Genomic DNA, 13,668 nt, shown 5'->3' with positions numbered 1-13,668 from the left:
AGAATGATGCTTCATGTTCATCAAATGATTTATAAAAACTGGTGCATACAGAGATTACATATTCCCTGTTCTAAAGGAGGTATTGGCCTCCTTGAAATTGATTACATGTATAAATCTGCAATCGTGGGACTGCATACATATCTGCTGACCTCACAAGATCCAAACATACTTAAAGTTTTGAAACATGAGGAGAATAAATCTAAGACAACTTCCCTTCTCAGTCTAGCAGAAACATATTGGCATCAAATGGGAATGGAAATCAAACCAGAAGTAGACAAAAATCAAGCAGCAACTGAATGTGCCAAAAAACAAAAGAAAGAATATATGGTGAAAGATCAGATGAGAAGGCAAGAAATGTGGAAAATGCATAAATAAATACATATTTGCAAGTATAGAAAACTCCTGGAACAGTCTCATGCTTATCAGGACCGAGCACAGGAAAGATTAAGGAGAGGCAAATTCAAACCAAAAGATGGAATGTTCACATTGGTGGGCCAAGATAATGGACTACGTACACACTGGTATAAAGCCATCCATTGAACATGTGGGAGAAACAGATAAATGTAAATTTTGTAAAACAGAATTGGAAATAGCTGCACACCTTGTTGCTGGTTGTGAGAAACTAATGGCAGAAGACTCTATAGTGAAAGGCATAATAATGTGGAAAAACTGCTGCACTGGAGATTATGTAAACATTACAACACTTAAGTAGTTGAAAAACACTGGAAACATGAGCCACAAAGCATCACAGAAAATGAAGTCTACATCTCATGGGATCACCCATTACGAACAGTTCAAAAGATAGATGTGAGAAAACCAGATATAGTGGTCCATGAAAAGAAGATAAAAGTAGTATTGAGCATCGAAATTGCTACACCCAGTGACTACACTGCCTTGCGTACAGAGACACAAAGTCATAAAATATCAAGATTTGAAGGCAGAAACTAGAGCAGTGTGGAAGAAAGATACTCAGACAGTTCCAATAGGAGGAACGTATCTTATAAAAAAAGAATCTACAATCATATTTAGATATGTTACCAATACAACCAACTCCGTACAAACTGCAGGAGTCACTACTGGGCACACCGCAGGTGCTGCAAAGAGCACTTCTGGCTGACATCAAAGATTGAAACAATACTAATTTCATGAACTTTAATCATATTTTGACTTAGGAATGGGGTCCATTCCAGTCATGGTATTAGAAACCCAAAAGATTTGGAGAAATTAAATTGCAAGGATATGGTACATTACGCATGTATGAATTCCAACAGGTCATGCAGTAAGTAACTGGTCTGGATGTGAGATTAGTCTTAGTACAGACTGACACTCCTCCCCCTTTAGTTCCCTCCTGTACTGTAGCTGGTCTAAAGGAGTGAAAGGCATTATAACCCTGCACTGCTGGGGTACTCTCAGCAACTTTAAACCATTTCTCCATTACTCAAGGATGTCTGCACTCTTCAGGGAGAGGATGGCTTGCAGGGAATGGAGTTTCTTGTTAAGACTTCTAGCACTGAGCAGTAGCACCTTCAGATATTCAATCACAGGTTCAGTTAAGTCTGTAGGTTTATCACTTTGTTATTCCCTAAAATAAAAGCACTATGGTGGTGAAAAGATTTTTGCCAGTATTTGAAAGCCTACAAGAGATAAGTGCAGACCATCCCTGGCAAAGCAGCATGGTCTGTCAACCACGTCCTGCCAGGCCATCAAATATTGTACCCCAATGGACAAACACCAGAAGCCAAGTCATTGTTAACATCAATCATTTTCTGTTGGTTACATGGCATCATCCTTGGAGAAGATAGTATGCTGCTCAGTGCTAGACTCATACCTGCTTGAGACACAATCAGCAAGTTCGACCCAGTCTTGCTTCATATAGTCAAGGGAGGCATATCTCAAGTCATTAACACTCAGAGACTATGAGAGTCATACCTGTACCTGTGGTTCAATGACCTGAGTTGTCTGTGTGACATAATGGATTCTAACCCTGGAAAGGTAGCTAACCATGACCATCTTTCCTTACTCATTCTGGTGAGGGGGACACCAGTGTAGAATCAATAATGACCAGAAAATTTGGTGGTGCGTTGGCCCGCCTTAAGGGTTTAGGAGTGGAAGCATTGGATACAGTGTTACTATGTGTAGCTGTGCATGGTGTTTTAAAGGTGGTATTATGTGACGGCTGAGGACCCTTTCTCTGAGTGCACTGGAGGATTTAGTGTTTTAGGAAGGTTAACGGTAAATGCCTCAATGTAAGTAGTTTTATGTGTAGGGTCCTTTATCCTGTGCAGTAGGCATGGTGTAAGTGTCACTGACGACCTCTATAGGATTAGTTTTGGTTGTATGACAGAATTTTGCCTCCAGCGTTAAGGTGTATTTACACCTCTCACATACACTATATGTTTTATTAAGAATAAGTGGGTTGTCAGTGTACATTAGACAATTGCTGCAATGCCTCAGAATACTCATCTCAACAAGACTGGCAAAACAATGAGTCAGGAAGTGCATATCCATAGCCACTGATCTACTAGGGAAGAGTGAGGAAAACTTAAATATTGAACAAGTCAATAAAACAAGCAACTTGATAAGCAACACTCAGGTATGAGCAAACTAGATGCTCTAGTAGTTAAAAAGAAATCTGTCTAGACAGTAATGCCACAGGAGTGCAGACCACAGACCTAAACAAAGACACTTAGAATAACAGACTCAATAAGCCTTCATCAGCAATTCCCAGCTCAGAAGAACAGCAGCTAGCCTCTCCTCCTACAAGAGTGTGGACGACAAACAATGTAAAATAATTGGTCTGAAGTCCAAGTGCTTAAACCAGAACCAAGGCACTTTTAGAATAACAGGCACAATAAGCCTTCAACCAGCAATTCCCAAATTAGAAGAGTGTAAGCAACCTCTCCTGGCACAGCAGTGTAGACCGCAAGCAAAAGGTTTTAAACCCAAATGCTTAAATCAAAACTAAGAGGCTTAGAATAAGTGTTGCAATTTAATCAGGCTAACAAGCAGTAATAAATGCAGCCGATTAAATGCAACTGATCACTATTTTGCTTTTTTGTTGCACTTTCTTAAAGTAAAAAAAAGGAAGAAGCACTGATACAGTAAAAGCAGCTGAATAAAGTGCATTTTTAAGCAAGTGAGAATGGAGGAAACACATCTCAGCTGACCTCTAAGTACTCAGCAGAAATGAGCTGATGAGATAGGACTGGGAGAGTATCCAAAATCAGATCTACAGTAGGAGCAGGCAACTCAAAATCCACCAAGTTTAAGAGTACAGCAGCAGTAGGGTGGCTGGGTGGGAAACATCAAATGCAGAGATCAAAAACAGGCAGAGAACTACTCCATCTATGGATGCCTCCAAATATTTCTAGTTAATTGATTAATGCTATTTCTCAGCATCTCCCACTAATTAGCTAAGTCTGCACAGGATTTTTATTCTAGCTTTTCTAACTGACCCTAGCCAAGACAGCTTAAAATTCCAAAACAACAAAAATCTTAAAACAAAATGCAATATAAAAGATAAAAAAATAAATAAAAAGTAACCAAACCTTAAATGAAAAACTTCAACTCAAAATCAAATGCAGCTGGAGATCAGCAATAGTCAGAGAACAGCATGTCAAACAAGTACTACAGCTGTAATAACTTTTGTGGTACATTCAGACATTTCCAAGTCATTTCATTGGATAAAATAAATGAAGATAAAATAAAGGCTAAACTGTAAACTACGTACCCATGCAATAATTGGGATCATAGGAAATTACTAGGCTACTGGCCCTGAGGCTCTTATAAGCCTACCCAAGAGTTTAGCCCATGTTTAGACAAGTCAGCACCCAAAGCCCCTGTCCAGCAGGGACACGAGTGGAATCCCAGGGATGTATTCCATTTCCCATGCAGTTATCCAGGTTGCACTTAAAAAGGGGTAAAGAGGTACTCTGACATAGAGAAGGAGTCTATTCCACAGATGGGGGGAGTCTCTGGGACACAAATCTGTCCCACCAACAAGTCCTATTAATGTCACAGACTAGGTTGAGGCTGTTCATGCAGGTTAATCGAGTGGAGCTTGACTTGTGGATATGTAGCAGTCCTATCAAGACGGGATCAGAGATCACCTTATATGCCAGACAGAGGTCACTTGTGAGGAGTCTGTATGAAACTGAGTAGAGGGATAGGGCTTTTAGCCTGTGTATGGCAAATGTTTGAGGCCCTGGATCCTCCTGGTGAGGAACCTCTGTGGTCTCTCCAGCTGCTTCATGTGCTTTGTGAGGTACATGCCAAATGGGGCATTGTACTCAATAATGGGCCTTATAAGGGAAGAATACAGGGATGTTATGACTTCCTTGTCCCTGGATGAGACACCCTTACGTATGAGATGGGCCATGTAGAAAGCTTTCTGTACAATGGAAGCAACATGGGGGTCAAATGTCAGGTTGCTATCAATCTGGGTGCCCAAATGACTGATTGCGTGCTTAGGACTTTATTAATGTGATAACTTGTGGGAATGTCACTCCCCCCAAAGGGCATGATGATGCATTTTTTTTGTATTCAGCTTGAAGACATGTTTCTGGCACCAGTCATTTGTTTGGGTGAGACCCTCTTGGAGGATGTCCATGTCACTAGGGGAATTGATGACAGTGCCCAGCTTGCAGTCATCTGCAAACTTGGTCAGCCATAGCTCACTGGTTTTGGCCTGCACCTCAGAAAAGTATATCCCAAATAATAGAGGCCCCAAGACTGAACCCTGGGATGCACCACTCAAGTACGAGTCTACTGCTTGAGGTGGCTTCCCCTATTTTGACTAGGTGGGTTGTATCAGTAAGCCAGTTAGCTACCCATCTGGTAACATACGGATTGATGCCTAGTTGAGAGAGTTAATCTTTTATGCCAGAGGGGGAACAGTGTCGAAGGCTTTGGCCAGGTCAAGGTAGGCAATGTGCACTGACTTCTCCTCGTCCATGGCTTTGCTGTCTCAAATAAGTCGACCAAATTTAACAGACATGACCTCCCTTGACAAAGTCAAACTGTATGGGATCGAGTGTTTGAAGGATGCCAATGTCCTTGTTAACGAGGTCCATGATAATCCATTGCATGGCCTTGCAGATCAGGCTAGATAGGCTGATGGGTCTATAACTTTCCGAATTGGTGGACACTCCACCTTTGTGTACAAGGATGACCGTGGCTGTCCTCCACTCAGCTGGGACAAAGCCGGTACTCAGGCTTTGGTTGAATAGGGTGGCTAATGGTGCTCCACGTTCCTATCTGAGTTCATGTAGGATGCAGCCTGGGATGTTATCGGGTCCCATGGAGACTGTATTTTTTTGCTTTGAGACAGCAGTAATGACTTAATTCCTAGATATAAGGGAAAAGGGGCAGGTACTGGGAATGTCCTGATTTACTGATGGGGGTACAAAGGGGTGAAAGTTTTGCTGAATCTGTCAGCCAGCAAGTTTGCTACATCTACGGCATTTGCATATGTGGTGAACTTGACCACCAGTTCTGAACAGATCTGGGTGCTACCTTTGTGATTATGGACATATGTGAAGGAGGCCTTATGACTGTCTCTAGTAAAAGTGGCCAATTTGGACTCGAAGTTTGTTTTGGATGATTTCACTAGTCCTCTTATTTGCTTGTTTAGGCTAAGGAGAGATTGCTTCCAATTGGGCACCTGCTCCTTCTTGGTCATAGACAGCATTTTTTTTTCTTTTGTTATAGAGATTATTTATTGCAGATGTCCACCAGACAGGTTTACTCTTCCTTGCAGAGGATGATTTAGTTCTGTCAGGTATTCCTGAGTCTATCCATCTATATAAATGTTTGTATAGCAATTTGGTATAGTTTTGGATACTAGTGCCAGTTTCCAGAGAGAAGGAGGGGGCTGTGAAGCTGTTTATACCATCCCTCAAGATGCTGTAATCAGCTTTGGAGAAGTTGTTTTGTATGACCCTAGCTGGGGGGGGGGGGTCAGGGGAGATGTTAACTATGAACGTGACCACTTTATGGTCAGATCTTACAAGGGACGATGACACTGCAGGAATGCTGCAGTGGTTACTCATGTTGGTTAACACCAAGCCCAAGATATTATCACCTCTTGTGGAGGTATCGACTAGCTGTTCCAAAGCATCTGCATTGACAAAATCAAGGAATCTCTGGGCATTTGTGTTCTATGAGCAGTTCTTCCAGTCTATGTTTGGGTAGTTAAAAGAGTACCACACCCGCAGACTCAAAAAACATGTTTAAAACATCATGGCATGATGTTTCCTACACTTTAACAGCACTCTGGGATTATTTACAGGATTTTAAATATTTTTATATGTAATTCCAGACTCTGACCACCTGGAGGCTGGCATACTGACGTGGTTTGGATAAATCAGGTTGCCATTCAGTATCCCAGAAATCATTGTTTGGCTCAAAAATGTTACTTCATGCAGGCCTCCGTTTGCCTAAAGTTCCTGTCATTTCATAGATGGTGCATGCGTAGTTTGCGTCTTTCGGCTTTTCCCGGTTAGGGGTCGCCACAGTGGAACTCCGGTCCGCTAATGATTGGTAGTTGATTTTTACATGCAGAGTTACCAGCCCTGATGCACAACCTTCAACGATGGTACGCCCATTCATGCATATCTCCATGCAGAAGACGCTCTAGCTGAGAATCGAACCGGACAGCGTCTTACTGTGAGGCGACAATGCTACTGAGTAAAACAGAACAGTGTAAGTAACATTCCCTGCTGCTGAATGACTACTTAAAACAGAAACAGTGCAAATGCCACAGAACACACTCAAAGTGCTGTTTACTGCTGCCTTTTTTTCTAATTTAGTTTAAATGGCACTAATTTGTGAGACAATGAATTCCAGTCCATTTACTTCTCCCCTCCCCCGTAACACTTGGCTTCCCTAGCTGTCAAAGTCCTGAGGGTAATTTGACCTGGTAATTCCACTGACTGGCAGATCCCAGCAAGTACATGTTTGACTCATGTAATTTAATCTTTGCTCTAGCATTTCCTTTGTTAGAGGGGACATTTTTTTTTTTTGCTGCACTATAGCTATGGCCTTACTTGACTACATTCACATCCAGTTTATGTAGCAACTCCTGTAAGGTCTTGCACCAAAGAGCTAAAGAATAAAACATTTATGCAATTAACCAGTTTAGATCTTTATTAATTTAAGTGTTAAGGTATCACTTCATGTTTCTACCTTGTTAAAAATTGAGATTTACATGTTCAAAATGTGTTGGTATGCAGTGTTTGCCTTCATATGCTTTTACTCCACTGGTTGGTTTGCAAAAAAAAAAAAAACTTTTGCAGTGTCCCTGGATTTGTCTTTGTACATACAAACCACATTGCTATATTTCCCCTTCCTTTTTCTTGTGTCCAGAAGTCACTTATAACAAAGTAAATTTTTTATTGATTTTTTTTTTAAAGGTTGGTATAATGGTTAAGGTGCTTACCTTATAGACAACAAGGTGCAGGGTTTGATTCTTACATGGGGTAACTGGCTAGGCTTAAAATGGCCCACAACAAGGGCAGATAGCCTAGTACTAATCTATGAAGTAATCTAATCTATAAAGGACATGAAGGTTCATTTACCTTGAATCAGATAATGGATGCCACTGCAAAGAATCACTGTTGAAATATTTGTGCACGGACAAAATCCCTTACTAAATCTATTTGCCAGCCTCCAGTTCAATTGGTGCTATGGCTTTAATATACTGGTGTGTTTGCTCATGCCTTCCAAATATCTCCAAATATCTCTACCATTACATACCAGTTTTGCAGTGTAGTTAACCACCCGACATGCCCATACACCTTTAGCTATCAATATGCAGCGACTCCTGTTCATGTGAGTATGTGAATTCATTTTCAGACTTAAGGTGTGGAAACTGCACTGAATAATTCTAGGTGCTTGTTCAGGTTTCACATGGTGCTTGCTTAGAGCTACTCTCATGTTAAGCCACTATGAATATGTTGCACTGCCACCTCTGATACCAGGTTAATGTTTTAATCTTTCTATTCCCGCACTGTACACTAGCAGTATCTGGTGCAAATACAACAGAGAAGTATGCAAGTGATACACCACCCAAGCATCATTTGCCATGCAGAATGTACAAGTATCTTCTTCTTCTTTTGGCTTTTCCCGGTTAGGGGTCGCCACAGCGGATCACCTGTCCGCTCATGACTGGCAGTGGAGGTTTACAGTGTCGAGTTGCCAGCCCGACGCCCAACCTTCCACAGAAGGCACACACACGTACACACTCATACCTAGGGCCAATTTAGTGTGTCCAACCCACCTACAGCATGTCTTTGGGATGTGGGAGGAAGCATACCAAATTTGTGTTTCCAAACATTGGTGTTACTACAACTACTACTGAATAAAATTAACATATTGAAATGTAACATGACCTGTTACCAGATGTAATTAAGATTTTTTCCTGTATAAACAAATTTCCATGATTCTCTGGCTGTTTGGTTTGATTCACTTTACTGGCTACCTGTTGAGGTTTGCTCTTTCTTAGCAAGTTGCAGTAAATATTTTGTTATCCGGTTGTTTACCTGGTTAGTTTGACTGGGCACACTATGAACATTTCCAGCGGCGTCTCGGGGTAAAAGCTCAAAATGGTGCCATCTCAATGGTCTGACCTTGTACTGTAGTCCCTTAACTGCTGCCTTGCATATCTTGCATAAGGCAGATCTGAATTATCCATTGCAATATCCAATTCAGTGTTTCATGTACAGATTGTGTGCCTACTGCCTTTGACGAATACATTGCCTAGGTTACAGTAAAAAAATAACATTGCAATAGGGAATGGATGGCAAACCAAAGAAACTAAGACAGTCACAACTGCAGCACCCAAAATTAGAGTACAACTTACGATTCCCTATCCATCTACAGGTTGCGGTAGTAGAATCCACAGCCATATGCATAAAAAGCAAATATACTCACCGATGTGCTGCTACCACTGCTTTCAAGTGCTGTAGCACAATCACTGATGACCATGTGCTAAACAAAACTATTACACATTGAAAACAGATTTCACATCAAGACAGCGACAAAAATAATGGCAATGCAAATACAGTCAGAAGGAATTCAGAAACTGCACAACCTACAAGCTCTGTAGAGAATACAGAAACATCGGATTTGTGACATCACACAGATATGGTTTAAAGCCACAGAATGCACTCTGTCAGTGAAAGGCTAAATTGTCTTGCACACATGTAGACCACGAGGCACAAGACACTGGGACACAAGGTGGAAATGTGTCTCAGTCTTGATTAGCAGCAAGTGTTCTTCAATATTTTTCAAACTAGATGACACCCAGACATTTACCCACATGCAAATAACTGGAGAGTGTTCCTTATCATATTTGAGCAAGCTACAGGTCATCACTTATGGCACAAGAAATCACAGATAAATATAGGAATGAATGCTGATCAACATCTGCTGTTAAAATCAAGTAAAAACACTAACATCCTATGCAAAAACTCAAAATAAGTTTTGTAAAGATCTGCCAATGCACACATGATAATATGCTGATTATTAGTCAGAGAAAATCAAATGTAATGTTCTTTGGCACCCCATAATAGCTAGGATCAGGGTAAAGGGTTGAATCTTGATAGAGTCAAAGAGTTCTAGATAGGCAGATTGGGCATCTTGAGTCAGATTTGGGGGCCGGTAGCTAGCTATGATTTGTATAGGGGTCTTGTCAACGGTTAACTGCACCGGGAATGTCGCCTGTGCTTCATACTGTTTGACCAGCCTGGAGGTGTGTATGCCTTTAATGCATAGTGAAACTCCACCTCCTTTGGCTTTACTACCCATAGTCTGGGGTCTGAATGTATGATAGGATGAGTAACCAGGTATGGCTAGGGTGCTCTCCGCAGCTATGAACCAGGTTTTTACAACTGCGCAGATGTCAGCATTTTCCAGGGTTAAGAATGCTTGCAATGAGTGGAGTTTCATATTTAGGTTCCTAGCGTTTAGCAGCATGACCTTTAATTTGCGTTTTGTTGAAATTTTTATGTTGGTAATTTTAACCTCCTCACTTTTTCTAAAAAAGGCATTAGTTCAGTAATATCCATACTTAATAGGGTATGATAAGCTGAAGAATTAATTAAAAAAAAATCTTATGACAGCTACAGATATGTCAGAAGAGATTAAACAAAAGATAACACAAAATCTGAGAAGTTATAGCCTCTTGATTATGACTGTGGATAGTAAGGTATAACCAGTGAAAATGTTTTTATTTTCTTTGGTCTAATATACAAGTCAGGTGCATTTTATCAACCAAAGAAAAAACAGTGGATGATGGCTAATAAAGATATGAAGGATATTTACATGGGGGAAGAAGAGGGTAAGAGATATCTGGGGCATAAGCCAAAGAACATTGTGGTTCAGCATTACCTGATTTAAAGGGGTACTTTAGAGCCACACACTTAAGGCTCATATACAACTAAAGCAGAATGTTATAAATCAAAATGTACAGAGACAGTGATGAAATGGGTGGGGGTAGTGGGGATTCAAGAGGTTAAAAAAAAGAGAGAGTAGGACTTTGGATGCAAGTCCTTAAGCAGAAAAACTACCTCCACCACCATAAAGATTATAATATTCATAAAGTAGGACAAAGTATTCTAAGAACTGAGCCAGTCTGGCATTGAAAACAGGATATTTTAACAATAGGAATGACTACACAGTAGGTGTACAGAAAAACAGCAAAGGGGAGTGGAATTTACTGCAGAAAATTAGCAAAGGAACCCAGGTATCTGGAGCAAAACTTGGGATACAGGTGTGTGGGATAAAGCTAGGCAGAAGTTTGGACTGCAGCTTAGAAACTGCCTTGCCTATCACGGACAGTATAGACAAATAGAAAGGGATAAGGGGATGCTAAGTAAAATACCATCTCTAGCAGAGCTTTAAGTCTAGAACAGAAGTACCTATTAAAAAAGGGGTAATTAAGCATATAAACTATAGCATGGTAACTATATGAATCGGTCAAGAAAGGTGAGAAAAGATTAGGAAAGCAGAATGGAAATACAATTTGCAAAGGAAAAACGAGAAGAAATATGTAAGGTTCCCACGTATGAAAAGTCAGAAAGGTTGAGGATTTTTACATGGAAGTGTTTGCATGTGTACTTTTAAGTCTCAAGTAAACTTTATAGACTTTTTCTGAAGGTAAATCGCAAATGGATGTAGGACAGGTAATTATGAACTTTTCTGGGGGGGGGGGGGTGCAAAGAGTTGTCAGATTTTCAAAATTCCCTGCACAGTACCTTGAAGGAAATAGCTGCAACTAAGGAAATTATTCTTTTTAATAGAGATATAGAATCTGAATAGTATAAACATTGTAAGGCCTTACTACCATTAATGCTGCTGGCTTCCAAATAATCAGTTTCTAGAAAATGGAAATCAAAACCTAAACCAAAGTTAAAGTGTTGAGCATTTTAAAGGACATAAATGAATTGGAGATGGTACCTTTAAAAAAAAAAAAGAAAGGATTACATTTCATAAAAATATGGGGAATATGTGGGTACATTATATGCAGAATAATATTCAGGAAGAGGAGCAGTAAGGTATAAGAGAAGGCTTACGTAATGCCGGAATGAATAAAAAGTGTTAAAACAAAACATGCATGTATAATGTATAACAATTTAAACTGTTACTACGGTCTATTTTCTTTTGTATTAATGTATGTAAAGCCATGTTACCATTTTAAATGCGACGACTTAATACAGATATTTAAAAAAGGGTTGTTGTGTCTTTCGGCTTTTCCCGGTTAGGGGTCGCCACAGCGGAACTCCGGTCTGCTAATGATTGGCATTAGATATTTTTTACGTGCCGAGTTGCCAGCCCTGGTGCACAACCTTCAACGAAGATACACCCATTCACGCATGTCTCCACACAGAAGACGCTCTAGCTAAGAATCAAACAGGACAACGGTACCGCAGCACCACCACCACAGTCATATTTAAAAAAGGGTATTCCACAAAAAACAATACTGGATAGTACTATATTATCAACAACAGTGTGAAAAAGAAATGATAATTTAAGAACAGTCTTTGAACAACTGTATATTAGTAAATTGTTTACTGACATACTCAAAAAACAAAGAATCAAGAAAGATTAACTTAATCTATATGTCCAGAAAAATCCAGTTTGTGAAGAATTCTCTTCTGAAGTTTAATAGGAATGTGTTTTGAAATAATACCTTCCTTAAGTTAAAAAGGAAAAAAAATGTTTAGCTTCTTGTTGGGGATGTCATATCATTTTCTGCCCAACACTTAGAGAAAGGACAGTCAACCCATTAAGGTGGTCACATGTTCCATCTCAAATGACCGTTCCTCTTAAAGAGGCTACTACCCAAATATGAATAGCCAGGGAGATAAAGGGACAGATCCCAAAAGACGTGCTGTCAGAATAAGTCACTTACTCTGGGACCAAGTCTTTAGGAATCTGCCTCTCCCCAGTGTAAGCCTATTTATAGACAGGCCTTACATGTAAGTAAGTCACTTACACAGAGAACAAGTCTTTCATTACCAGGGCAGAGTTAATCCAGAGTAATTCACTAACAGCAACTCTTGTAGAATCAAGGTCAAAATGGAAAAATATGTCAAACCTAATCCAAAAAAAGTGTATAGAGTAAAAGCCCTAACTATGGAACTCTTAAAGATGCAGTCTCCAACACTTTACAAGATTTTTATTTTCTAACAGAAATTTGAACTTAACATATTACCAGTGTCTGAAGAATTTTGCCTCTTCAGTTTTCTTTGTCCTTCTTCAGCCTAGAAGAATAAAAATTACATTCAGAAAAAAACAGTTTAAACAAGAAACATTTGAAAAATAAATTATCAGTATGCTATGGTGTTGTTTTTTTAATGACAGTTTCTACCTAATGTGTATAACTTTCAGCCAGTAGTTGTTCAGCAACAGCAATTAAATGCAAAATACGTCAAGAAATGGGTTTTTCTTTAGAGTATTCTTATGCATGATTTGGCTTCCAGCTACACCTTACGGCAAAAGTCTCAAACTGTTTGGTGGTGCTGATCAATAAACCCCTGTCTGTGCCTCAGACGTTTTGACTTTACAAGTTGTGGCTTAGCACTGAACATGATAGGCAGAGATGAAGGGAAATCAGAGGCATACAGCTCCTGGGAAGAGGGACCAGTAGTTTTATGGTTGCCACAAATGCTCTAGGCTTGCACAACAGACAAGGGCTACTACAGAAAGGAAATGGGACTAGCATTCATATACTGCTCATGGTATCCCTTGGGGATGATGAGTGAATGGCTTATCCATCTTACAAGAGATTAGGGGGCTCCCTGTCAAGATACAAGTGCGCACATCAGCCACAAATGACAGTGATAGAGACTAAAGAAGAAGAATAAAAAAAAAACTGCCAAAGGCCAATGCTCTAAATGGGGGGGGGGGGGGCACAAGAAGGAAGTGACGTCAAGTACTTTCCTAGCCTGGGGACAAAGAGTTCATCCTCAATTATGGATGACTCCAAGAGACCCTTGGGCTGTTGTGATTGTGCCACTAGGATGAGCATGCCCTCCTGTGGCAGATGGATAGATAAATGAGGAATACCACGAGTACAAACTCCTCCATAGCTGTATAACTGATGGTTCACACCAGTAGGCGCCTGCTCAGCTGCACACAGCAGACTGGGCCTCTTGTCTATAAGAA

The 13,668-nt window shown here is 40.2% G+C and overlaps 1 protein-coding gene across 3 annotated transcripts in view; it reads right to left on the bottom strand.

The window, feature by feature from the left end:
- The window catches only part of UBR2 (ubiquitin protein ligase E3 component n-recognin 2), a 5,196,118-nt gene that overhangs the window by 2,405,035 nt on the left and 2,777,415 nt on the right, over positions 1-13,668 (bottom strand). For all 3 annotated transcript variants that reach the window (XM_044061864.1, XM_044061881.1, XM_044061872.1), the window contains exon 24: positions 12,716-12,764. In XM_044061864.1, coding sequence (XP_043917799.1) covers positions 12,716-12,764 — 49 coding nt within the window. The remainder of the gene's footprint in view (positions 1-12,715; positions 12,765-13,668) is intronic.

The sequence above is a fragment of the Protopterus annectens genome, chromosome 1.part0, assembly GCF_019279795.1.
Source record: "Protopterus annectens isolate FY-2018-M chromosome 1.part0, PAN1.0, whole genome shotgun sequence".
Classification (NCBI taxonomy): domain Eukaryota; kingdom Metazoa; phylum Chordata; order Ceratodontiformes; family Protopteridae; genus Protopterus; species Protopterus annectens.
Note: the sequence above shows the minus strand (reverse complement) of the source record. Positions and strands in the feature narration are given on the sequence as shown.